At 42.1% G+C, this 27,607-nt stretch overlaps 1 protein-coding gene across 3 annotated transcripts in view; it reads right to left on the reverse strand.

The window, feature by feature from the left end:
* Positions 1-27,607, reverse strand: part of DGKG (diacylglycerol kinase gamma) — a 210,478-nt gene that overhangs the window by 111,129 nt on the left and 71,742 nt on the right. For 2 of the 3 annotated variants that reach the window (XM_061166770.1, XM_061166768.1), the window contains exons 6-11: positions 16,993-17,148; positions 13,639-13,688; positions 9,967-10,041; positions 9,158-9,280; positions 4,912-5,029; positions 3,253-3,341 (exon numbers count right to left, since the gene is read on the reverse strand). In XM_061166770.1, coding sequence (XP_061022753.1) covers positions 3,253-3,341; positions 4,912-5,029; positions 9,158-9,280; positions 9,967-10,041; positions 13,639-13,688; positions 16,993-17,148 — 611 coding nt within the window. Of the gene's footprint in view, positions 1-3,252; positions 3,342-4,911; positions 5,030-8,588; positions 8,643-9,157; positions 9,281-9,966; positions 10,042-13,638; positions 13,689-16,992; positions 17,149-27,607 lie in introns of those variants that run through there. The other variant, XM_061166771.1, reaches the window with a different exon arrangement.

Consider the following 27,607-nt stretch of genomic DNA (forward strand, 5'->3'; position numbering starts at 1 on the left):
AGGAGGGAAGGGAAGGATACCAGGGAAGGCTGCAGAACCACGGCCCAGGTCACGGGGCCTGAGGAGAAGGCCTGGGAAGAGCCAGGGACGGGGAGGCCAGAGAGGGCTGGTTCCTGTTTAGCAGGCACTGGGCAGCTTAGCTGAATTGCACAGGGTGGTCGTTCCCTACCTAATCACTATCACTCTAATCAAGCTAGGTGAAAGCCACTTTGCCTGCTTTTTCATTGTCCATCTCCCAGCAGTTAAGCCTCTGAGCAGTCTCATCCGGCAGTCCCTCTGTCTGTCTTGCAGACCTCTTTGCAAAGCGATGTGCTTGTGTGTGCCCTCTTTTGGAAGGCTGCTCAGTGCAGAGAAACACAGGAGGGCTTGGTCTATAGACCAAGCTGATAAGAGTCACTGATCTTCCACTTTACAGCAGGGTGACCTTTGGCCAGTTCCTGGATCTCTCTGAGTCTCAGGTCCTTCATCTGTAGAAATTGGCATAATAAGCCCTACCCCTGGGCTTGCTGGGAGAATTAAAGGAGCCAGCCTATTTGGAAGGGCCTTCCTGGTACAGCCCTGAGCCTTGGGAGGTACTCTGATCAAGAACTCCCTTTGCCCTTCTTTCTTCTACGGGCCAGTGTGTCTGAACCTTAGCAGCCCCTCAAGACCATCTGGGGAGTTTCTATGAGTCCTAACGCCCCGCCCTCACTCCAAGTCAAATAAATAGGAGTCCCTGAGGGTAAGGCCCATCGCTAGTTTGTTTTAAAGCCCCCTGAGTGATTATAATGTGCAGCCCAGACTGAGAAGCACTCTGGAAGGAAGTGAGAGAGAAAGCCCAGAGGAATTAGTGTGGGTCATCAGCCAGCGGCTTTCACATCTTTTTTCCTGCAGAGCTGGTTGTACCTGCTTCCTGGCCAGGACCTGCTTCTAGAGCAGCCCAGGAACCTGGGAAACAGGTGGGCATGCATGTGTATACATGTGACTGTAAGCGCAAAGTGACCCATGATGCCAAATTCCGGGGGTCTGAGTACTCAGTTAAGTACCCTAGGAATTCTATAGAACTTCCAAAAATTGTTTTCCACTAGGGCACCCTGAATCGCAGAAGGGGAGGATATGGACTCTGGGGAAATGTGGGGGCATAGCCTGAAGTGCCAACAACAAGCACAATATTAAAAACACATGGAATATTTGCATGACACCATCCATGTTTAAATTAGATAAAAGTTTTAAATTACTTATCAATTAAGTTACTGTGTCCTCCTTCCAAAAGGTTTTTGGTAAAACTGTTGCTCTAGATGTGTCACATTTACTTTGCAGTTTCTCACCTTCTGCCACTCACCCCTGAGGGTGTAAAGAACTCGGTTTGCTAACCAGTTTGTCACCTACATGGTCACAATTAATTTGCTCCAAGATTATTATTATTTCCATTATATATAGATAAAAACTATGAGGCTTCAGAGAGGTTAAGTGACTGGTCCTAGGTTCTGGCTGAGAAGTGGCCAAGCAGGGACACATGGCCAGATCTCCTGACTCCTAGTCCATGGGACTTTCCCAACACCACATTGCCTTCTCCCTCCTCTTCTGGGATCAGAAGAGATGGTGAAGGCCTTGGGTTGGCCCTGGAGTCTCAGAAAGCCATGAATGTGCCCCGCTGGTCCCTCAGTGGTCTCCCTCTATTCCAAGTGTGGCAATGGCCGGAGTGCAGGCTCAGGGCCTGAGCCGAGGAGGTGCACCATATGTCCTGGTGAAAGGCATGGACATGGCAAGGTGTGGGCATGGTACGGGAGGAGTAGACAAGAGGCCATGTGGTGTCTCGCAGGCATGCATGCGTGTCCCTGGAGGTACCCTCTCTCTCAGACTCCTGGGGATGGCTGGATATTACTCCCGCCTGCTCATCATCCCCTGACTCAGATTCCTTAATGGGATCTTCCCTCTGCAACAACTCTGAATGTCCTTCCCCTGCTAATTTGAAGAAGAGTCTATTTCCAGACTCAGTGAGTGGCACCACTGGATGGCCACCTTAGAAACAGGGTAGTCATTTCCAACCTCCCTCCCTCTCTCAACCCTTACACCATTTCCACCAAGTCCTGGTGGTAGGACCTTCAAATTATCTCTCAAACTCTCCCCTCTCCCTTTATGTCCTTTTTCTCAGCCAGTGAGACAGTCAGAAGACTCAACAGCTGGCCTGACTGGGGGGCAGTCACTCAGCAGAGACACAGCAGAGAAGGTGAGTACAGACCCCAACCCAGTCAGGCCCTCGGCAGCACTACCTCTTGCCTGAACTGTTGGAAAGGTTTCCCCCTCTTTAATCTGATCTCTTTCCTGCACCACAGTCAGAGCGTGTGCATGCTCAGTTGTTTTAGTCATGTTCAGCTCGGTGAGCCCTTGGACTGTAGCCCCCCAGGCTCCTCTGTCCATGGGGTTCTTCAGGCAAGAATACTGGAGTGGGTTGCTATGACCTCCTCCAGGGGATCTTCCTGACCCAGGGATCAAACCTGCATCTCTTACATCTACCTGCATTGGCAGGTGGGTTCTTTATCACTAGTACCAACAGTGAACCTAATTTGCAAACCCAAGCATCTCTTCACGTGCTCAAAGTTCTTTAGCAGTCCCTTAGCTACATATGAACCTCCTTCCCAGCTCCTCAGCCTGGATCTCCCCAGTCCTGGAGCACATCTCCTGCCTTTCCCTCTGAGCCTCCTCTATGCCAGTCACACTAAACCGAGTACAGGCCCCAGAATAAGCCACGTATCCATGCCTTCACTCTTGAGGCTTCTCCAGTCCAGAGTGCCTTGTCCTCCTCGATTCCTTGTGAAATCCTGCTGACTGGGGTTCAAGACACAACTCAAATGCCATTTGTGTGTGTGTGTGTGTGTGTGTGTGAAAGCTTCCTTGTTCATCTCTTCTCCCTGCCCCCTGGCCCATGCCTCAACTGTAAGTCCCACACAGTGCTATCTATCTACCGCACTGCTCACTGCATTGTCTCTGCTTATGTGCCTGTCTCCTCCCACCAGACTGCACGGTCCCCCAGGCTGAGGACCACCTTATGACCCTCACACCCCCGGGAACAGGGCCTGGCACACGGTGGGTGGGTACTAGGGAATTGCTGAATGGATTGATGGATGGACAAGATGGTTTCAGGGTGGTCCTCGAGGCAGAGAAGGGACAGGATAAAGCTCCCAACGCCCCTTCCTGTCCAGGAATCTGTGGAGATGGACATGTTGCCCGGGACGCAGCATGCAGTAGAACAAGGCAACAGGTATCACCAACCTCGCCGCCCCTTTTGGTTTTGGAGTTCGTTTTGATACACGCAGGAATGTTTTTGGATACACAGCGTTCGTGGACAGTGTATTTACAGTCTGCAAAATAAATGAATAAATAAATAAGAATAGTGCCTGTGAGTGACCACCCAGCGAGGGTCAGCCATCCTCCTCCCCCCAAGCGGAGGCCCAGGCCTCCCTCCATGGGGCAGTGGACATGTGGAGCTGGCCTTGCCTACTGGAAATTCAAGTCTCCAGTTTTTAACTGACAGGAATCCACGGTTATCTCTCAGGCATGCTTCTGCACCCTCCACCCCGCCCACTGCCTTTCACCGGTGAATGCAGCAGGAAAACATCCTTAAGGAGAATGTGAGGCGTCACCCTGGCTATGCCAACAACACAGTATTGAATGTCAGGATGGTGGGGAGTAGAAAGCAAGGCCAGGGTCTCCCTAACTCTGCAGAGAGGCAGAGTTCTGGGCCTGAATTCCGGCTCTGCTCTTTGTAACTACCCACATGATCTAGGTTATGTGCCTTCACAGCTCTGAAATTCAGAGTGTTCTACAAGATGGGAATAAAAGTAGCTTTTACTTTGGGGAGCTTTTGCAGCATTAAATGATTTGTATAAGGCACCACTTGGGCAAGTCAGAATAGCTATTCTGCAAATGACTTTTATTGTTGTTACTACTTACTACTATGCCACAGGCCTAGAACCTACTAGGAATGAGGCTGGGTCTATGATAAGTGGGTGAGAGCCAGATATGAGAGGGTGCTGGAAAGACAGGCGGCCCCTTCTTATGCCTGCTGATGCTTGTTCGAGGTAGACACTGGGCCCAGCTCTGCTATGATGTCTTTTGTGGTGGAGGTTGCCTGCTGCCTGGCTCCCGTGTGCATGGCAGATGAAACAGTTTGGTACCTGCACCGTACCCGAGGGACCTTCCCACAGCAGTAGGACCCCAGTCCCTGGAGGGTTCAGGCTGAGTGCCTGCTGTCTGCATTCTGAAGTGGGGGCAGGGGAGGGCAGGCAGGATTCTGCACCCATACACCCTGGGCCTTGCAAAGCCTTTCTGTTGCAGCCCTTCCCCTCTCTTCCTGCCCCCCAAATTCACTCACATTCCCCCATCACCCCTTCTCTCTTCCTTCCCCTCCATCTCTTTCTTCTGCTCTCCTTTCCAGGCTCCACCCCTCCTTTCTCCTGTGTGTTTTTTTTCTCCCCTCAAGTCTGACTTCACTAAGTGGATTTTTAACATTTCATTTAACATTTCATTCAACAATTCATTTTCAACTAATGGATTTTTAATTTCCATTGTATTTATGAATATTAATTTAATTAAAAAAAACCCTCAGGTTCTTCTGACCACGCAAACATTCACTAGCAAAACGCAACTGAAATTAATGAGATGCTTTTTAGTTACCTGTGAACTTTAATAACTTTTTTCTAGGGAGTCAGTGGCCCATGACACGACTCCAGCAGAATAATATTTGTCCATTTAATTTGGGTAGAACAAGAATAGGACATGGAGGTCTTGCTCTACTCCCTGCTGTGGGAAGAATATGGCAGGTCCCTCAAGCTAGGAAGGAGAGATGCCTAAACTTTCCTGGGACTGGCTCAACCATGTGCAGAGCAAGCTAGTTCCTGGCAAAAAAGGGGTTAAAGGAAGTTTACTCACAAATGCAGCAGAGGCCTTGCTTCCGAACACCCATGAGCATGATGTGGCAGAAGTTGCAGTAGGTTGGTTTCTTGAAGTGCTTCAGCGTCCAGGCGTGCTTCCCATCCCCCTTGGAGCCCTGAGGGGACAGCAATGGAATGCGGTACTCAGCAAGAAGCCTCTTCTCATATTTGGAAGATGAGTTATTCATTTAATTTACTGATGTAAATACTCTGAATAGAAATGCAAATAAAAACAAAATCCTTCATGTGTGTATGTGTGTATGTTCTAAAATAAGGAAAAATTAAAAATTAGGACTGAATGGAGTATGTGTGTGGGAGAGAAAATTAGCCCTCTCCTGCATAGCTGGTGGAGTAGAAATCAGAACAAACTAACTTAGTTATCTTTCTTTTAACTTCGTCCTTTCTTTTTTCAATCATCTATCTATTATCTGTCAAGCATCTGTTTATTATGTCAATCACCGTTTATCAATTGTCTATTACCCATCAATCACCTATCATCTATCAACCATCTTATCTATCCATCCATCCATTTCTCTATCTAAAGGTCCTTTAAATGTTTATAACTTTCAACTTACACATTTCTTTTCCTGGATTCTATCCTAAATAAATTTTTGAAAGATATATGAGCATTTTTGTGCTCTATCAGATGTTGAGCCCAGCATTATTTAAAATAATGAAAAACTGAAAATATCCTAAAGCTCTCAAAAATGACCAAAAGGTTTGAGGTACATCTCTATGTGGCCATCAAAAAGATATTCATAAGAACCTTGAATGGCTTGGGAATGTGTTCATGATACTAAGTGCTAAGACAAAAAAGCAGAATGCAAATCTGATGACATATTATGATCTCGGTTTTATATAACGATACACTGGATGGAAAAAAAAAAAGTGACCAAATTGTTAACAGAAGTTAGCTATAGCTAACAACACTACGGATTTACTTTATTTTCTAATTTCTACTTTCTAGAAATGTATTTGCCAAATTTTTTATAGTGAAGAGGTACTAGTTTTATAATCAGGAAAAAACTTAGCTTAGTAAAAATACTGTACTCCTCTCATCAAACCTTCTGTACATAGAAAAAAACAGCAAAGAGACAGAGAAGGTTAAATCCTTTCCCCTGGCTTGGCTCAGAAGCAAATTCATCCTTATCCACTAGATAAGCCAAGCCTGACATAATCATACACCTTCCCAGACACCAAAGTTCCCACCTTCTAGCCCCTGGGAGCACAGCCTCACTGGAGACTGTAGTTTTAGGAGCATCCCTCCACATATAGTGTCCTTGAACTTTTGTCATAGACTCCATCAAAAGAGTAACATTCTTGGGCTGATCTTAAGGGTAGTTAAAAAAAAAAAAAAGGAAAAAAAAAGTACTGTACGCTCGTAATGATCGAGAGTCAGGTACATGGAGTCCAACGTGTTGGACTGAAACCTACTTATTTTTGGCCCCTCTGGTTTGGGCTGGCCATGGTGGCCAGACCCATTCCTGTGCTCGACTCCTCTGCTAATGGTCTCTAGAGAAGTCCACGTGCTTTTTCAAATGCTGGTCTCCTCCTGGGGCCAGAATATGCTTTTTTCTTACCACCTCAAAACCCTGCTTCTTCCAAAACCTGAGTTTTATAGAATTAAAGCCCTATCATCTAATGGTTTCTACTTTAGTAAATGGGTTCATTAATTGATTAAATGATTCACTAAAAGACAGATTCATTCATTCGTTTGACAAACATTGACCAAAAGGGATTTTTATAAAAACTAAATGAAATATAAGTGAAAAATGAAAACTATTATTAAGTTCTTACTCTGCACTAGGCAGTAGGGAACACAAAAATAAGTAAAGAGTGTTTTCTTACATGTGAGGAGGTAGATTTATACCTATTCTAGAAATGAAGAAAGCAGAGACTCATAGAAGTCAGATAAACAGTCCAAGACCACACAAATATTAAGTGACTGAGCCAAGCCAGTGGTCATACTGCTTACAAATCCATGTTTCTTCTTATATCTCCACCAACCAGGGTTTTCCTTCATGGACAAAAGGGAAATTACAGTATTCTTAGCAGACCCAGCCCAAAGGATGGTCATCTGACCTAAAAATACCTTTATGAGCAAAATTAATTAGCTGACTCTCCCTTTCTCAGATACTGTTTTCACAGATAGAGGGTAAGAATCAAAAGGACCTTGACTTGGAATAAGTAACATTTCTGCTTGAGTTATAGCACCATCATGTGGTTCTTCTATTTTTGCACATTGGAGGCTGCAGTGTTTGGGAGTCGTGTACACCAGGTTTTATGCTGAGCCTACAGCTCCTTGGAGACAGATTGTTTCTCATTTATCCCATTCAGAGAGCTCCAGACTTCTCAGTGGCCATAAGTGGGTTTTGATAAAAGCCAAACAAGCACTGTGACTTACAAGACATCAAGGAATGTTTTCCCTAGAACTCTAATTATTAAGTGTAAAAACATACAATATAGTGCATATTTTCAAATGAACACATAAAACTTTTGATTCATGAAAACCAAATGCACTTTTGCTTTTTGTTTGCATTATTCCTGATGTAAAGTATGGTTTTATACAAGGTTCATTTGGCATCGGGGGGAGACACTGGGGAGAACGTTGGAGAAATAATGTCTCTTCCTCTTCCAGCCATAAAAAGTAGAACCCAAACAAAGAGTTGGTGGCACCTTGGACTCAGCAAGTCCCACCTAAGAAACAGAAGTAGAAATTGGTTCTTTGTGATTAAAAAGTCCCATCTCTATTCTTATGTTTTAGAGAAAAGGAAAAAAAAAAACAAAACCTGGTGTGTTAGAACAACACTCAAGCAGAACTACTTTGATTCAGGTACCATCTTGAACCTTAACAGCAGAAAGTATACCATACCTATCTGGGCTCCCCCAAGTCCTAGCTCATGTGGGTTCGTGCACACAGTAGGTTCTCATCGCTGCATGAGAAGTGTGCTGCTACTGAATATGGAAGATGGTCTCTGGTACCAATTAGGTGTGTGACCAACCGCAAGTGCCTTTACTTCTCTAGTCCTCAGTATGAAAAAAAAAAGGGTTAGACCAGGGATCACCAAATTCTCTTCCAGCTCTGACCTTCTAGGGTTCTAAGGATAAAGGAGTTCCTGGTTCATTGATTTCTATTAGTATACATGGAAAGACCTAAACATGCTATGAGGTAATTGCAGGATTCTTAGTCCTAAACTGCAGAACTGTCAGATGGACATTTCACGGGCAACAATGTCAGCTAGAGGCCAACCTAGCTGAACCTTCTCTTCTGTCCCTCTCTATGCCATTTCAGTAATCTCAAACAGGTGTTGTTTACAACCCATGTGGCCATACTGGTAAGTGCTAATGCTGCCATTTGCATTCCTAGTTCTAACCTTCCCTACCTCATGCATGGAAGCTATTTTTCATGGTAAATAAGCAGACCAGGTCAGATGCCAGTGCTTCACATAAATATTGGGAGGTTTCTCTAACACACCCTGAACTTTCTTTCACATGGGTTTTTGACCAAGCTCTTCTCCTGCCTGCAAACTCTCTTCTACCAGCCAAACCATACCCATTATTGAGAACCAGATCAAATATCCTAGGTCATTTCACTTGATCTTTATCTCAAGAATGGGGTATCAAAATCCCATGCATCCTTTAGAGTCAGGGCAAAGTTTCTTCCACTGTTCTCACTCTTAAGTGTGGGGTGTTCAAAGGTGCAGGTTCTTTAGAGTCAGGTACACATAAATGCTGGCTCCTCTTTTTCATCTTCAGACTCAGAATCTCAATTTTCCATCTGTATAAACGAGTAAAAAAAAAAATCTACCTTATCTGGTTATTCTGATTGCTAAATAAGATCAGTATTTTTCCTTTCCTTTCCTTCCCTCCCTCCCTGTTTCTTTCTTCCCAAACTTTCTTAGCATTTTTACAGCTAATTTTGAGAAAAGATGGAATTCTTCCCTGAAAATTTTTTGTCCTTTGTGTGGTTGAACAGAAGTTTCAGGTGGGTGAATATGATATCTGTGTCTCCTCTCAGTCCTCAGAACAGTATATTTATTTAGTAATAATTTAGTAAATGTCTGTCAAATGAATGAACATGTTTCAGGCACTAACAGGTAAAAAAGAGATGACTTCGGGGCTGGCCTGGAGCATATGAGGTATCCATTGGGAAGTCCAGGACAAAAACCAAGGATATTAACTTCCACATGGAACCTGTTGTTTCTGAAAGGCGAGGGGTCTTGGACCTCAAGTGTGCAACTTACAGAGTCGTCCATGCCCAGGAGGACCAGCAATGGGATGGTGGTCATCCCTCCGTGGACCCACTCCTCAAGAGACACAAAGCCGTCCCGGTCATAGTCCATCCCTTGTAACATCTCCTTCAGTATCTGCGAATCCGTAGAGAAACAATTGTCCTCTTTCACTCCTGACTTCTCTGCCCGCCCCCACCCTTTCCTTTCTCTTTTGTTCTTAGTTTTCTTGTGTTTTACCCCTTTCTCTCCAAGTCAGAGTGAGTAGAGAGCAGTGAGGGAGCAAACTGGGGTGAGGAGAACAGAGGTCCAAGCTTGGCTCTTCCCAGACCTGTGTGCCCTTAAGCAAGCCACCTGGACTCTCTGGACTCTGTTTATCTGCTTTGCCCATCTGCAAAAAAAAACTAGCATTGCTGTGCTTGCAGCCTGGTAGCAAAGATTAGAGAAAATGTATACAAAATGCCAAACATAATATTGGTCTCATGGGAGCTCCCAATGTAATAATTATTATTATCTGATGACTGAGAAATATCTTTGAATTTCTTTCTAGCTCTAAATTCTCTGACCTATGAACTCCTGTTATAAAAATTCAGCAAGGGGGTATTATCAGGTATTATTATTTGAATTAGTCTACACTATTCCCCGTTGCCTCTAACTTTTCCTATCAGAGAAGTGGGAGGTCAAGGAGGTGTAGGACCCCAAAGGAGCCACCTCTAAGAAGATGAGTCTGAGAGACACTCTACGGTAAACAAATGTGTTTTTTCAAGTCCCACTCTTATCTTAGAAGCTCACTGGGAAGTCACCCCAGGCTGTTGGAAACTCACAGGCCTTAGCTCCGTGGGATCCCACTCGAGATACTGGGCAATGTGCAGCATCTGGCTGACAATACGATCCATCTCCTAGAAAACACCAAGGAGAGAAACCAACTGAAGATGTGTTTCCAAGAGCAAGAGTCAAAATCAAACCCTGTGGGAAGATGGGCAGGGTGTTGTGTGAGAAGCAGCTGGTACAACACACTGGCATTTCATCATGAGCTCACTGTTTGTTTCTGCTCTTTATTTCTGCCTTGACCACAAAGCTCACAAGAACCACAGACCGTGGATAAGCCAGAGGTATGCAGAAAGCTCACTGAACACTGACCTCCTAAACCCACCTTCCTTCCCCTATTCTGCGCTTTATTCTTCCCCTGTTTCCTCCTTCTTTGTGATCACGGCTTCTCAAAATACTTACAAACCAAGGCACTTCTTCCCTCCCCCTTTTCCCACACCTCATTCCCACAGTGTTAGCAACTTGGGATTCATCTATACCCCCTGGGGGTCAGTTTCAGCTGGATGTAGGGCCACTGGGTTGGTCCTTTCTCAGGCACTATGATTCAGATTCTTTTTGGCATCTCCTTTGTATCCTTTGTATCAAGTCCAGCCCTGGGTCTGGGACTCCTGAAACAGGAAATTCATGAAGGCTATGCTTCTCTAATGAGTGAGCCTTTTGTTTGGTACCAAGGCCAGGCTCTATCTAAAACTTCACAGAATTGCTGGATGCTAATGAATCAGTGCCCCGAGAGTCCCACGGAAACACACTGGACTGAGGAAGCATTTGCACATTTAGGGTACCATCTAGGATATTCATAATAAAGTTGATTTGGGCACACGGGTTGGAGAACTAAAGCAAAGGTTAAAGGTGTTACTTTCACCAGACAGAATGCTGGATCGACATAAGCAAGTTAAAACCCAACAGGGATTTTTAACATTGTATCTCATTTAAATTAGAAAATAACCCACTGCAAAGCTGCAGATGAGGCAGTAGGTGGGGGTAAGGAAGTGGGCAGTAAGGTGGGAACAGAGTTCAGCAGATATTCCAGTGGAAAAGAGCTTGTGAATCTAGCAGGGTTCAAGATTCAATGTGAACAAACAATGTGATTCTGAATTGGAGAATTAGACTTGATCTAGAGCTGTGTAAATGGGTTGGCATTTTCAGGAAGCAGAGTGGGCAGATTTCAGGAAGAATGAGTTCTCCTCATATGGATACTTAGAGTCCTGGAGGGGCAGGCTCAATTCTACACCATATTTTAAGAATGACATTGCCAAACTAGAGCTTGACTAGAGTGGATATTTAAATCTGTTTTACCAGAAATACTGTAGAAATTAGGAAATTGGAGCTTGGAGAAGATTTTAGGGAGGATGTGGTCAGATATTCAAATACTTGAAGGCCAAAGACCCTGATGCTGGGAAAGACTGAGGGCAGGAGGAGAAGGGGACGACAGAGGACAAGATGGTTGGATGGCATCGCTGACTCAATGGACATGCATTTGGGTGGACTCCAGGAGTTGGTGATGGACAGGGAGGCGTGGTGTGCTGCGGTTCATGGGGTTCACAAAGAGTCAGACACGACTGAGCGACTGAACTGAACTGAACTGTGTACAACTGGTACTCTGCTGGTCAGGTATAGAGGGCAGAAATAAGCTGAGGGACAGAGGGGGGGAGGAGTTGAAGGTTGGCCTATTTTGACCTCAGCACTGGGTTAGGGGAGAGGAGAGAAGGGCAGAATCGAGTTTAGGACTGAAAATTTCCCTGGTGGACTAGAGGCTTTGATGCCGGAAAGATGCCCTCTCTAACATCATCCTCAGCAGTGGATTGGCTGTTTTAAGGTAATAGGTGAATTCTCCATTACTGGAAGTGTTCACAAAGAGTCTGGATATCCAACTGCCAAGGGGTCTTGGTGGGAAGTTGAGAGACAGAGAACTATTCTGAGACTTGCTTCAGTCCACCAATGGTACCTTCCAAACAGATCCAGAATTTAACCACTTCTCACCACCTGCAATGCTGCTACCCTAAGGCAAGTTACCATCATTTGTCTTGCTTATTTTTACAGCCTCCCAACTGGTATCCCTGCCTATGTTCCTACAGTCTAGACTCAACACAGCAGCTAGAGAGACTCTATGAGGACCTAAGTCAATCATGTCACTCGTCTGCTCAGAAACTGCAATGGTTCTCCGCTTCTCCAGAGAAAACCCTTGTAATCACCTTTAAGGCTTGAGAATGCTTTGCAGATATCTTGTCCCTTCTCATTACTTCTCTGACCTCATCTGTTCACCCCTCCTGCTCCACTCATTCTTGCCTCCTCCTTAATCTGCTGACATTCCAGGCACCCCTCAAGGACCTGTGCCCTTGTTGCTCCCTCTGTCTAGAAGGCGCTTCCCCATGACTCACTCCCTTCAAATCCTTCAAGTATCTGCTCAGATGTCCTTCCCTCAGGGAGTCCTTCCTTAGCTCCTCTTGCTAAAACTGAAGCTCATCCAACACTTCCTTTCCCTTCTTTGTCTTCCTCTAGCACACATGTTTTGGAGAAGGAAATTGCAACCCACTCCAGTATTCTTGCCTGGAGAATCCCAGGGGTGGAGAAGCCTGGTGGGCTGCCATCTATGGGGTCGCACAGAGTCGGACACGACTGATGCGACTTAGCAGCAGCAGCAGCACACATGTATATTTAACACATACTTGACTACACTTTGCAGTGTGTGTGTTTTCGTTAGAATGAAAGCATTATGAGGACCTGCATCTCTTTCCATTGGCTCACTGATACATCCCCAGGGCTTAGACCAGTGCCTGACATATATGAGATAATCAATGGGTGTTAAACAAATGTTTTAAGTGCCCACGATTCTCCGATGGTTCCCTTGCATGATCCAACCCACAGCACTGAAATGTGGCTATAGGGATCCCATTAAGACCATCTGGGGTCGAGGGGGAAGCTGGATGAGGCAGTTGGTCTAGTGGACTGCTTCCCTTTCTTCCTCCCTCTGGGCTGTCTCAGCTCCATGCACTTCAACCTCAGAGCCTTTCTGGGAATGCATCCCATCTCTGACCCTGCCAGTCATGAGAACAGGACCTGTCTGATTCTATCTGCCTTCTCCACTCTCTGCCTTCTTCCTTTTCTGCCCATCTTCTCACCCTATGATCCCCACCCTATTCCTGCCTCTTCCTGAGAGAAGGTGGGGGCAAGACTCAGGCTTTCCCAGGTTTGGTGGGATGGGATGATGTGCTTAGAGAAGATACAGCGAGACTCCTAGTGCTAGTGCCTAGGATATGAGAAGAAGGCAAGGGTGATGGCCATGCTCACCAGAAGTTACCTGCCTTCTTCCTGTCTTCCTGCCCTGGTCTCACTGCCTCTCCCCACCTCCTTTCCTCCACTCTGGAACTTCAGCAGGAAACTGAAGGGGGAATTTCTGAACCATGTGGGAAGTTAGCTAGATTTTACATCTCCCCAATCTGAGATTTTGCAATTTGGGCTTCTGGAATGAAAAAGAAAGCTGGCATTCACTCTCCTCTGGCCCAGCTCTTTGGATGTAGAAGGAGGGGGCTTCTATTCATCTCTGCAGCTCATATTGAGACACAGCTATTCTGATGATGGTGGAACTGGGAGTTTTTGAACTCTCCCTTCACCTGCTCCCCTCTCCCCTAGCCTTTCTTGGATCTTGGAGGAATATTTGGAGCACTTACCGCTTGGTCCAGGAGACCGTTCTCATCCGAATCATAGAGACGAAACATGACTGCAAGAAACACAAAGGCGAGGCTTGAGTAGGTCTTCCAGGCACCAGGGATGGGCTGAGACTTTGATGCCAGTTTTTAGGTCAGTTCTGACCATCACTGGGGCACAGTCTGTTACAGCCAGCTAACCCACCCTCCAAGCCACAGAGTCTGCTTCCTTACAGAGAGGGTGGGAAGAGGGATGAGAACCAAGCTACCTGGCTTCTAGGACTGTCTGAGCAATAACTCTGTGGCTGATGAGATCTGGATCCTGAGTGTGATTCCCTATGGAGCATTCACACCTCTCAGCATCATGGGAACACAACGCAAAGCAGACGCCCTGCTGATGGTGGTCAGACGCTGGAGTGACAGATGGGGCACTGCTTCCACTGCCCATAGGAAGGGTGTGAAGTTAGACAGTTTCAGACCATGGCCCTGTCCTACCACCTCGAGCACATCAAATAAGTCATTTATCTTCTTTAGATTCGATTTCTTCATCTGTAAGATGGAGATGAAAATAATTTCTTTACCCTAAGTCTTTTTTCAAATGAAGACTAATACATAAATGATACACCAGAATCTATAGTGCCTGGAATGTAGAAAGCACTCAACAGATGTTATTTTTATTTTCTTTCATTAATAAATATTTATATATGGCATTTAATATGTATATCATCTTATGTACCTATCATTATTACTATTTAATCCTCAATAATATTATGAAGTAGTTACTGTTATAGAAGCTACTGTATTTCTTTTTCTAAAATGTCAACATGTGATTCAGAAACATCCTCTGCCATGTTCTAACCGTACAGAAGTGATGGAAGAAAAGAAAGATTTGGGAATGAATTTTGAGGAAAGGACTAAATGTTCATTTATGAGATTTGGAAACTTGCTGTTTAATTAATCTAAAAGGTAGAGATTCTGTCTGTGGTCTCAGTAGTAAGAAGGGTGGGGAGCAGAACTGAAAATGTCTTCATTTCCTTCCTATCCTTTGAAATGTTCCCTCATGCCAGCATTTTCCGTGGAGCCTCCACTGACCAACCCTTCGCTCATGTAACTACTCTGGACCTCTCGGGATGTACCCACAGGGTCACAGCACTCCGGTTAATTTGTTAATCTGCCCTTGTGTTGTCACTTCCTTCTACATGTTTTATGTCTCAGGACCTTGTGTATACAGTGGTGTGTCTCTGGTTGGAGTTTAAGTTATTTAAAAGTAGGGTCATGGGCTTCCAATTCTTTGTGGCTCCTCTGAATGTCCCAGTCAGAAACACTCTGGGCCCAGGTGGCTCTAATGTGGAGCCCACTTTGGTCCTACTATGAGGAGTAGAACAAGGAAGTACGAGCAAGCATCCTTTTTTTAAGAAGCATGGCCTTGGGCAAGTCATTTAATTTTTCCATGCTTTCTTATATATAAATGACAAAATGATACATATATCTATATACACGTATATATATATGACAGAAATCGTGTCACTTTTCTAGGGTTACTGTGAGGTTAATAGTGCATTTAAAGTGCTTAGCAAAAATGAGATGTTCGATGTTGAGCTTTTCTTTATTACATTGATAATAGGTGGAATTTCAGCCTATCATTTCCTATACACACACACACACACACACACACACACACCCCGTTATTTTTTTAAAAGGTTTAACTTGGTTTCAATCACTAAAATCTGAGATGATTTGAATTTATTTGACTTAATTAAAGAAAACTTTAAGGACAAATGACCAAGTTTCTGCAACAAAAAATTTCAGGGAAAAAAATAAGCAAACAGTCAACATAGTAACCAATGGCAGTGTATGGACTTTACTTGGACCTCCAATTTGAATAAACAACGTTTGAATTGTTTCCCATGATGGGAAAACAATGAATCCTGAAAATAATGAAAACTGAATGTTTGAAAATAGTAAGGAATCATTTTCTTTAGATGTGATAACAGTGTCGTGATTATATTTAATGAAAAGTCATATTTCGGAGATACATACTGAGATATTTACAAATGAAATTATATGATGTTTGAAATTGGCTTCAAAATAATCTGGTGCAGAAGAAATGAATAGGAGGTATAAATAAAACACAACTGACCAGAAGCTGGTAATTGTTGAAGGTGGTTGATGGATATAGGGAAGTTCTTTGAATTCTCTACTTTTATCTGTATTTAAATTTTTCTATAAGAAAAAGTTCTTAAAATCAGTTTCTTTTTATCACTATTACAGGACTCAGTCTGAGAGGCACTCATATGAAGAGTCTGCCATATTCTCTCTGGTAGTTATGAACAAATACAATGCCCCAAATCCAACCGAATGTGGGAAATAATTTGACATTTCCCTTTTAACGTTAGTCAGTACAAACAGAAATCTGGTACATTTGCTTCCAAATTATCATTTAAGACTGGCAATTATTAATACTTCAAACCTGTGGGGTAGATTTTAAGCTCGGTTAATGAGCAAATGTTTCATCTTGTTTTTGGCAAGGATTAACCTCTGCCAGACTTCTCCTTGCTAATGTTTATTTCGTTGACTATTCTGATCATTGACTGGAATTCTAACTTTTGCTATAATGTGTATGCTTTTCCCTTAGTGTCTCCTAAGATCCTAAGAGAAACAAAAATAATATATATTTTTAAACAAGACCTACCTATAACCTGTTTTAAAGTTTGCCTGTAGGCTCACAGAGGCCAGCGAGACCGTCTCCAGAGTGATTGTCTGCGAGACTGCACTTTGTGGGCTTCCCTTTCTGCTATTATTCTCCTTCTGAAGCTTGTTTTTAAAAACCAAGCTCAACTCCCTTAATTAACTAGTCTTCTTTCTCTAGAGGCCAAAACACTTGGATTGGGATGGGTGAAGACACAGAAATAAGCTTTAACAAGGGAGAGGTTGGTTATGTCTCAAGAAAAAAATGGATTCCTCATAGTTAAAGAATTGCCTGGGCATGGAACAGGGGAAGGAAGACAGATGTTGCAAATCTTCCCTTGAAAAATCTTCTAAGGGGAGGCAGCAGCTTTCTGATTAGAGGCTTTCAGGAAATCCTGCAAGCAGAGAAAGGGATTCTTCACCTCTTTTAAAGACCCCTTCCCTTTCCAGATCTGGATTCTCAATACCAAGGTGTCAAATGCACCCCCACCTCACACAACTCATACTGTGTTCCAGGGTAGATCCTAGGAAATGTTTATGTCACTACTGGTGACAGGGCAGAAGACCTCCCTCAAGGGGGCAGGACCCACCCCCAGGATCCCAGATCAACCTCAGCCTGCTTAGGACGGATAGGACACTAGGTCTTCCTCTAGGAAAAAGTTAAAGCCCCTTGACAGGGCATGTACTTACACTCTAGCTTATCCTGAGGTCTCCCCGACTCCAGTAGGGACAGGTAACACACGACATCCTTCAGGTAGACTATGGGGGCTTCTGAGCCTGAAGACTGAGCAACGAGGTTTCCCACAGGGGTCGCAGCTGCTTGGTTGTTAGCAGTGATCTTTGTTTCTGCATCAAGCAAAATGAAAGCATCCAAGGACACAAGGTTTAGTAAATATGAAACCCTTGTTGCCCCATTCTTTTCAAGGAAGAGGCAAGAATTTTATATAAATGTCTTCAAAGGTACGGATGATGCTTTTGATCAAATAAAAAAGATATGATTAAATCAGAGGTCTTGGAAATCTAGTTTGTAAGCTTCATAGTTTTTGAATGAACTGCATTCTGACCCTTTAAAGAGTCTATAGCTGTATAAGAAAGTCCCTTATGCTATGTGAATTTTTAGAAAAGATGACAGTGAATTTTAGTAATATCAATCAGGTAAATGTCATTTAGCTTAATTTTGGGGGAATACATCAAAGAGGTAATTTTAGCTGGGACTCTAAAAATCCAGACTATTGGTTATACACCAACATACCCCTTTACAATTTTCTTCTCAAGTGCATTTAAAGACAAATAAAAAAGATGAAAGTTCAAAAGAGAAAACTGGGATCAACAATCAGCTAATTTCCAGAAACTAGGAAGAATTTTCACTTACTGAAAGCCTAATCAGTAGCATAAAGTGCAGAAAGTGACTCAATATACCACAGGAGTAGAGTAAGTTTTCCCTCTGAAATTTTCCTTCTTTTCATTCTTGTAGGTAGGAAAGGGCTTCCCTGGTGGCTCAGATGGTAAATATGCCTGGAATGCAGGAGACCTGGGTTCAATCCCTGGGTTGGGAAGATCCTCTGGAGGCGGGAAATGGCAACCCACTCCAATATTCTTCCCTGCAAAATTCCATGGACAGAGGAGCCTGGGATCTATAGTCCACGGGGTCACAGAGTCAGACACGACCAAGTGACTAGACTAGTACTAATAAATAGGAAAACCATTTCTTTGTCCTCTGGTTAAGAAATATGATGTTATTAACATTAATACTAACCAGAAAACCAGATACCTATATTTTACTGTGTGAATTATACTTTTTTGAGGCACTTTTAGGGCTATCTCTCTTTCCCCACCCTCTTCACATCCATGATCTTAATACTGAATAAAGGGGTACAACTCATAAAAACCACAGGAAACAGTAAAAGGAAGACTGGTACTGGAAAATGCAACCTAAGTGTTGTACTACCACGTAACAGGGTTTTGAAGGCATAAGCAGAGGGAGTGACAACCTCGATAGTAATACCTGCTGGGGAAAGCAATGCCGCCAGTACACTATTTAGAGAAGCAAAATGCCAAGCAATGGCAAACAGTTCATCTCAGGCCAACAGGGCTGTGCTAGATGAAAACCTTCTGGATCCTAGAGGTTAGCTGTGGCTTGAGAAGGGAATTACCCATCGCCCAGATGGACAGTGGATGAGACCAAAAGACATACTCTGACATACTCAGAGTATGACATACTCGCTGACATACTCTGTATGGCACAAAGGGCCCTATGAAGACATCATGATGGAATCCATGAAACAGAGCTGCAAAACATGGAAAGGAAGTTTTATCCTGAAATCTCAGGGGACCATATCTCTGGAAATGATTTCTCACTGGGCAGGACACTCAGTAGATTGCAAGAAGGTGCAACCTCTATTAAACAGGAGTAGAAAGCCTCAGGGGTGAGCAAATTGAGACGAAAACACAATAGGATGCAATAAAAACAAGGATAGTGAGATGGAGGAAATTGCTATGAAATTACATATGCAACAGAAGTACTAAAATCTCACTGGAGTTAAAGTTATGGAAAAACTTAAATATATAAGACAAATGTGAAAAATTCTTTGTATTAGGTAGCTCAAGTTACTGTTATATCCTCAAATTATTCATTCAATAAAACACTATTATAGTGACTTCCACGCCAACTAAGTTGGAATAAGAGGAACCAGTTTTACTCTCCTACTGATGCAACTAAAAAATTGGACAAAAGATACAAAACAATGGTTCATAGGACACTGAATATGGCCAGCACCAAAGAGTGATCCCAAGAGTGGGAAACAATTGAGGTGATGCCTGCAAATGCCACATCTTACTGACTGGAAAGTTTCTAGACTGTGGCACAAGGAGGGAAGCCCAGGGAGGTCCTGGAAATCTCTGTGAGTTGCAGAGATGGAGCTGGGAGTCTGGGGAGCTCACGGTGGGTGGAATTCACAGAGCAGAGCCCTGGAGGGGAGGCAGCTGCTCAGAGAGAACTCCAGCTGTCTCTGCAGAAGGTCCTTTTGAGTAACTGGCTGGGAGTTCCCTCAATTACTCATCTGAGTAGTGATCAGCACACATGTGAAAGGAAACTACCTGAGGCTGGGGAAGGAATCCAGATGAGAGGGAAAAATCCCCAGACTGCACAGGGAACCAGGCATACAGTCTATTTCCAGCAATCAAAGTAGAAACCTCCTATAATTAATGAACCATTAAGTAGAGTACTCAGAAGAGTTTTGCCTTGATAACTGGGCAAAATTAGCCCCAGAGAAAATGCCTCTCCCTGGTCCTATTCAACAAAGCTTTAAAAGCTTGACCCCTAAAGGTCAAATTATTTCCAAGTAAACCTAAGTGTATCCCAAAACAAAGCTCAAGAATATTTATAGGAGCACAAAAATACCTAGTACCAACACTGGAAAATTTTCAAAGTCTGGCATTCAATAAGATATTGCCATGTATACAAAGCAAGTATGAATAATAATAATGAGAAAAATCTACTGAAATATATCCAGAATGATACAGATGATATAATACAAAAACTTTAAAACAGTTACTATAACTACATTCTGTATATCCAAGAAGCTGGAGGAAAGATTGAACATGTTAAGTAGAGATATGAAAGATATTTTATGATGTTCACATCAAGTGTCTAGATATGATGTTAAATGAAAAATACAAATATACTGAGCAGTGTTAACAGCAGATTAGATACTGCAGAAGGAAAGATTAGTGAATTTGAAGCACTGCGACAGAAACTAGCCAAAAAGACTATATTAAAAAAAAAAGTATCATACCAGTGAGCTGTTGGACAACTTCAAGTAGTCAAACAAACATGTAATTGGAATACTTAAAGAAGAGTCAGGAGCAGAAAAATATTAAAGAAATAATGGCTGATATTTTCCCAGATTTGTTACATGATAAAAACTATAGAACCTCAGACACAAGATGCTCAATGAAACCCAAACATAAGAAATATATAAAACTACACCAAGGAACACCAAAATCAAATTGATTAAAACCAGTGATAGAAAATCATAAAAGAAACCAGAGAAAAAACACCTGATATAGAGAAAAACAAAGATAAGAATGACTATATGGTGAAACAGACCACCGGCCCAGGTGGGATGCATGAGACAGGTGCTAGGGCCAGGTGCACTGGGAGGACCCAGGGGAATCGGGTGGAGGTGGGGGGGGGAGGTGGGAGGGGGGATCGGGATGGGGAATACATGTAACTCCATGGCTGATTCATGTCAATGTATGACAAAACCCACTGCAATGTTGCGAAGTAATTAGCCTCCAACTAATAAAAATAATTGGAAAAAAAAAAAAGAATGACTATAGTTTTCTTACTGGAAACAAAGCAAGCAGGTAGCCAGTGGAACAACATCTTTAAAAAAGTATTAAAAGAAAAAAAAACCTGTCAAATTAGAATTAGAATTCTTGATTCTGCAAAATATCTTTAGGAAAAAAAGGCTAAATAAAGAACTTTTCAAATGTACAAGTTATATAGAACTACATTACAAAAAATGGTAAAGGAAATCTTTTTACAAGAATTACAATCTATGGAAACCTGGATTTGCACACAAGAATGATAAGCATTAAAACTAGTAAACCATGTAGATAAATATAAAGAATATTTTTCTTATTAACTAAATCTTTTAAAAAGATAGCTAACTATGACAATAACAACATGTTGTACTGTTTACAACATGTAGAAGTAAAAAAGCACAAAGACCTGGAGAAATAGAAGTATGTTGTTGTAAATTTCTTATAGTATATGCAAAATGAAATACTACTACTTGAAGGTACACTGTCATAGTTAAAACAACTAAGATAAAAAAGGAGATAAAGTAAAGTCATAAAAAATTCAATTAATTTAAAAGTATTCAGAAAAAAGAGCAAATGGGAATAAAAGAAGAGATTGGAGAAAAAACAGCAATATAGTATTTGTAAACCTAATTGCATCAATTATCACAGTAAATGTAAATGTTCTAAAACTCTAAATGGCAGATATTGTCAGAATGGATTAAAAAATAAGACCCCCAAACATGCTTCCTATAAGAAAGTCAATTTAAATATAAAGACACAAATACATTAAAAGAATGAAATAAGATATACTAAGTAACACTAGTTAACTAAGGTGGTTTTATCAGTTATGAGGAGCCTGGTGGGTTCATTGGGTCACAAAGAGTTGGACACGACTGAACAACTCACACTTATCACACAAATTTCAAAACAAAGAATATCACTAGGGATAGAGAGAGTCATTTCATAATGATAAAGAGGTCAAGTCATTAAGACCACATAATACTCCTAAACATTCTACTTCCTGGTCTTTACTCAAAAGGAATGAAAGCTGTCTGTATAAAGACTTGTATATGAATATTCATTTTAGTTTTAATAGCCCAAAGCTGGAAATAACCCAAATGTCCATTGATAAATTAATGGATAAACAAATTGTGGAATATCTACCTGTATACGAAAATACTAGTCAGCAATAAAAATATACTAATTATTGATATACCCAACAGCATGGATGAATTTTTAAATTATGCTGGATGAAAGAAGCCAGATGGGAAAAAGTACATACAGTATCAATCTATTCATATAAAATCTAGAAAATGCAATCTAGTCTATAGTGACCACAAGCAGATCAGTGGCTATATAGAAATGGAAGTGGATGCATAAGGAGGGTGTGAGAAAAGGACTATTAAGGAAATTTTTGAGGTTCATGAATAACTTCATTATATTTGTATGTGCTGATTTTATTGATGAATACAGACATAAACCTTACTAACTGTACATTTTAAATGTGTATAATTCATTTTATGCCAATTGTACCTCAACAAAGCTGTTTTAAAACAAAATTATGTGCAGATAATGTAATAGTTTATTACATTGTTGTTGTTGTTTAGTCACTCAGTCATGTCCAACTGTTTAGCAATCCCATAAAGTGAAGCCTGCCAGGATTCTCTGTTCATGGGATTCCACAGGCAAGAATACTGGAATGGGTTGCCATTTCCTTCTCTAGGGGATCCTCCTGACCCAGGGATCAAACCCATATCTCCTGAGCCTCATGCATAGGCAGGCAGATTCTTTACCACTGAGCCACCTGGGAAGCCCAATACTCTACATAGAGCACACTAAAGGCTTCATGCAAAACCTATAAGAACTAATACATGAATTTGGTAAAGTAGCAGGATAAAAAATTAATACACAGAAATTTGTTGCCTTTTTTTACACTAAAAATGAAATATCAGAAAGAGAAAAATTTTTTAAAATCCCATTTAAAATTGCAATTAAAAACCTAGGAATAAACCTACAAAGGAGGTAAGAACTATAAAACATTGATAAAGGAAACCAAAGATGATTCAAAGAAATGGGAAGATACCCCATGCTCTTGGATTGGAAGAATTAATATTGTTAAAATCACCACACTACCCAAAACAATCTATAGATTTAATGTGATCCTTAACAAGTTACTCTTTGCGACCCCATGGACTGCAGCCTCCTCCGTCCATGACTGAGCAACTTCACTTTCACTTTTTAAACAAATTACCCATGACATTTTCTACAGAACTAGAACAAATAATACTGAAACTTAGATGGAACCACAAAAGACCCAGAATTGCCAAAGCAATCCTGAGGAAATAGAGCAAAGCTGGAGGCATTACCCTCCAGGACTTCAGAGGTACAGTAATCCAAACATCATGGTATTGGCACAAGAACAGATGTATAGATCAATGGAACAGAATAGAGAGCCCCCAAATAAACCCATATACTTGAGGACTTCCCTTGTGGCTCAGATGGTCAAGCGTCTGCCTACAATGAGGGAGACCCGGGTTCAATCCCTGGATTGGGAAGATCTTCTGGAGAAGGAAATTACAACCCACTCCAGTATTCTTGCCTGGAAAACCCCATGGACTGAGGAGCCTGGCAGGCTACAGTCCATGGGGTCGCAAAGAGTTGGACATGACTGAGCAACTTCACTTCACTTGAAGCTAATTAATCTTCAATAAGGGACAGAAGAATATACAGTGGAGAAAAGATAGTCTCTTCAGCAAATGGTATTGGGAAAGCTGGACAGCTAGATGTAAATCAATAAAGTTAGAATATACCCTTACACCAAATACAAAAGTACTCAAAATGGTTTGAAGACCTAAATATAAAATAGGACACCATAAAAACTCTTAGAGGAGAACATAGGCAAAACATTATCTGATATAAATCATAGCAGTATTTTCTTGGATAATTTTTCCAAGGCAAAAGAAAAAATAAAATAATAATCAACTTACAAGTTTTTGCATAGCAAAGGACACCACCAACAAAATGAAAAGATGACTTATAGAACAGGAGAAAATACTGACAGATGATGCATCTAGCAAGAGCTTAATATTTAAAATATTTGACAAATGTGTGTTAGTCACTCAGTCCGTGTCCAAGTTTTTGTGACCCCATGGATTGTAGCCTGCCAGGCTCCTCTGTCCATGGGATTCTCCAGGCATGAATACTGGAGTGGGTTGCCATTTTCTTCTCCAGGGGATCTTCCTGACCCAGGGATCGAACCTCGTTCTCCTGCATTGTAAGCAGATTCTTTATTGTCTGAGCCACCAGGGAAGCCCAAAATATACAAATAGTTCATACAACTTAATATGAAAAGAACCCAATCAATAACTGGACAGAAGACCTAAATAGATATTTCTCCAAAGAAAACATATAGATGACCAATAGGCACATGAAATGAAGCTCAACATCGCTAATTACTAGAGAAATGAAATCAAAGTCACAATGAGGTATCACCTCATACTGGTCAGAAGAGCCATCATTGAAAATTGTACAAATAATAAATGCTGGAGAATATATGGGAAAAAAGGAACCTTCCTACACTGTTGGTGGGAATGGAAATTGCTGTAGCCACTATGGAAACAAGTATGGAGGTTCCTTAAAAAACTAAAGCTAGAACTACCATATGATACAGCAATCCCACTTCTGGAAAAAGACAAAAACTCTAATTAGAAATGACACATACACCCCAATGTTCATAGCAACACTATTTACAATAGCCAAGGTATGGAAGCAACCTAAGTGTCCATCAACAGATAAATGGATAAAGAGGATGTGGTTTGTATATATATAATGGAATATTATTCAGCCATTTAAAAAGAATGAAATAATACTATTTGCAGCAATGTGGGTGGACCTAGAGAATATCATACTAAGTGAAGTAAGTCAGAGAAAGAGAAATATTATATGATATCACTCATCTGTGGAATCTAAAAAATACAGGCAGTGGGAGGAGGAATAAATAGGAGAGGGGATGAAGAGATACACACTATCATATGTAAAACAGATAAGCAATGATGATTTACTGTATAGTACAGGAAACTATGGGCTTCCCAGGTGGTGCTAGTGGTAAAGAACGCGCCTGCCAATGCAGGAGACCTGAGAGATGTGGTTTCCATCCCTGGGTTGGGAAGATCCCCTGGAGGAGGGCATGGCAATCCACTCCAGTATTCTTGCTTGAAGAATCCCATGGACATAGGAGCCTGGTGGGCTCTAGTCCATAAGGTCACAAGGAGTTGGACATGACTGAAGCGACTTAGCACACATGCACTCACAGGACACTATATCCAGTATCTTGTAATAACCTATAATAGAAAATAATCTGAAAAAATATACACCTGAATCACTTTATACACCTGAAACTAACACAATATTATAAATCAACCATACTTCAATTACAAACATCAACATTATCCTTTTCCAAAGACGTTTTGGTTACCAGAGCTGTGACTGGATCTTGAGCCATTGTTTAAGTTAGTTTGGCCTACTATTCAGTCCAGCAGTGGAAATGCTGGGGTGCAGGAGGATTGAGTGGCATACGGTCCCAGTGGTGTTCCACCTGCTCATGCTACCTTACATGAAATACCCCTAACTCACAGCCATTGAGCACATCCGTCAGGGACTACCCTCTTCCAGAGCACAGAGGTTGCATCCAGGTGCCACATCACACCCCCTTCTTAGTGATGGTTCCTGGGCGGAGCTGACTTGTTCCACCTTCTTTCTAAGTCTCTCCATTATTTCTTGCCTTCCAGTTGGGCAGTGTGGAAAGGATACCAGACTAGAAGCAGAAACCTGGGTTTGTGCTAAATGATGTGTGATCTTGTACAAGTAGGCTTACTCCCATACCCAACCTCAGTCTTCCATCTGTTAAAAGACAGACTTGTATTAAAATTGATGTTTAACAAAAGTTGTGAATGACATGAAAAATGTTTTTGAATATAATGCTAAGTGAAAAATCTGGATTTAAAAATCATATATATACAATCTGATTCCAGTTTTAGAAAAAATTTATGGAAAAAAAAGACCCCTACAAGGATAGGGGTGTGTGTGTGTGTGTGTGTGTGTGTGTGTGTGTGTGTGTGTGTGTGTGTGTGTGTGTGTGTGTGTGTGTGTGTGTGTGTGTGTGTGTGATAGCATTGGAAGATTTAGATGATTTTGTTGTTTCTTTTGTTTTCCCATATTCTTAAAAAAAATTTTTTTTTACAATGTGTTATTTTAAATTAAAAAATGGAGGGATTTTCCTTGAGACTCCAATAGTCCAAGCTGCTGAACCATCTCAACTGCCTGAGGAACCAAATAAAAACCAGAAGAATGAAGTTCATGCTGTTTATTCCATTTTGTCCTGGGCATTCGGGAAGGGGTGAGATCGGCCTTTCCTGAGCTGACACTCTGACAAGGACAGGCTGCTCGAGGCCCTGAGCTGACTTCTGGACTCAGTGAAAGGCCCTCTCTGCTATGCTTATGGATCCAGCCATGCCCCCACTGGCTCCAGGAATGAGTAATTAAAGTGGGTGGTTGTAGAACTGAGCTTGGAGCTTGATCTGGTAGGTCTACATAGGCCATATCAAATGAGAATTAAGTTTCTTCCTCTGGCTTCTGCTGGGGCACCAGGAAAAGGGTGAAATTTTCAACAGATGGCCTGATCTAAAGTGATTCCAGAACTTGGCTCTTTCTTGCTGGCAGAGGCCCCTCTCTGCGGTGTCCACCTGTCCCTACATTCTTGTTTCTGCTGAACAGGGGCATCTAATTAAGACATTTGTGGAGGGTGGCCCAACAGGAAAAGAATTTGCTACTTAAAATCTCAAGTCTCAAAAGATGAAAAAATGTTGTACCAGCAGTCAGATAACTGGGCCAGCAGTCAGATAACTGCCCTTTCATGACTGAACCACAGGAGGCTAGCATTCTCTCTGCAGAGGAAAACAGTCCCTGACAAATCACTTCTCCAGGAGAGAGTCTCTGGAAGTTACTCTGAGACTCAAAATGAAACAAATATAGCAAATAAGCATGGTGGTCAAATAAGCTAGCCAACGTCTGTTATTGTCATTGGTTATATTTTCTCAGATATCACACAATGACAGCCCTCACCAAGTTCTTAGAAACTTCAGCCACAGAAACAAAACCCTGTCCAGACAATCTGGAACCTCAGGGAATGAAGTGTAACTTCTCTCAGGCTCCTCTTGAAGTTCCAGATCCTTGGACTAAGAAAATCTCTGGACGAAGAGCCTGGGTAAGGAAGAAGACAGCTTTCTCGAAAAGTTGATTTTCTTGCTGAGAGTTTAGAATCTCAAAGCTCCCAGTTTGAAGCTTTTCTTTCTACCATAGAATAGAATGATTTATGTCATAAAATGCCCTCTCTATTCCACATAAGATTTATTTATGACCTATCCATTCTGACCAGTGGGCCCTGGACCTAGCACGCCTGAGTGAGATGCTAGGCAGAGGAGTGGGTGAGCCTAAACTTTGTAGTCTTGCCCTGCTGCTGGCCGTGAAGACCTCAGGAACGCAGCGATGCTCTTAATTTCGCTTTCTGAAGCTCTAGGAGAAGCCTGGAATTTGATTAGTTTATGGTCCAGAGGCAAGTCTCCTTTCCCAACCATGTTCTGCTTTCTATCTGGAGTGAGTTTTGATCTCATCAGTCCTTCAGTGACACATTGAAACCTCTATAATCCTCTAGTTGCCCTTTTTGCCATGACTAGAAAAAAAGATCAGACCTACATGTAGCATCTGCTTAAAGAAATTCTCTCATTCCAGGTCCCTGTTACAGTCGTTCTCATTCTGTATTATCTTTTATCTATCCTGCCAGGTATGTATGTATTTAGATAGATAGGTATCTAGGTAGGTTTGAAAGTATTAGTTGCTCAGTTGTGTCTGACTCTTTGTGACCCCATGGACTATAGCTAGGCAGGTAGGTTAAGTAGACAGATACATTAAAACTCCATTCTTTATCTGTTGGGCACATCTT

This window comes from Dama dama, chromosome 19, assembly GCF_033118175.1.
Source record: "Dama dama isolate Ldn47 chromosome 19, ASM3311817v1, whole genome shotgun sequence".
In the NCBI taxonomy this organism is placed as follows: Eukaryota; Metazoa; Chordata; class Mammalia; order Artiodactyla; family Cervidae; genus Dama; species Dama dama.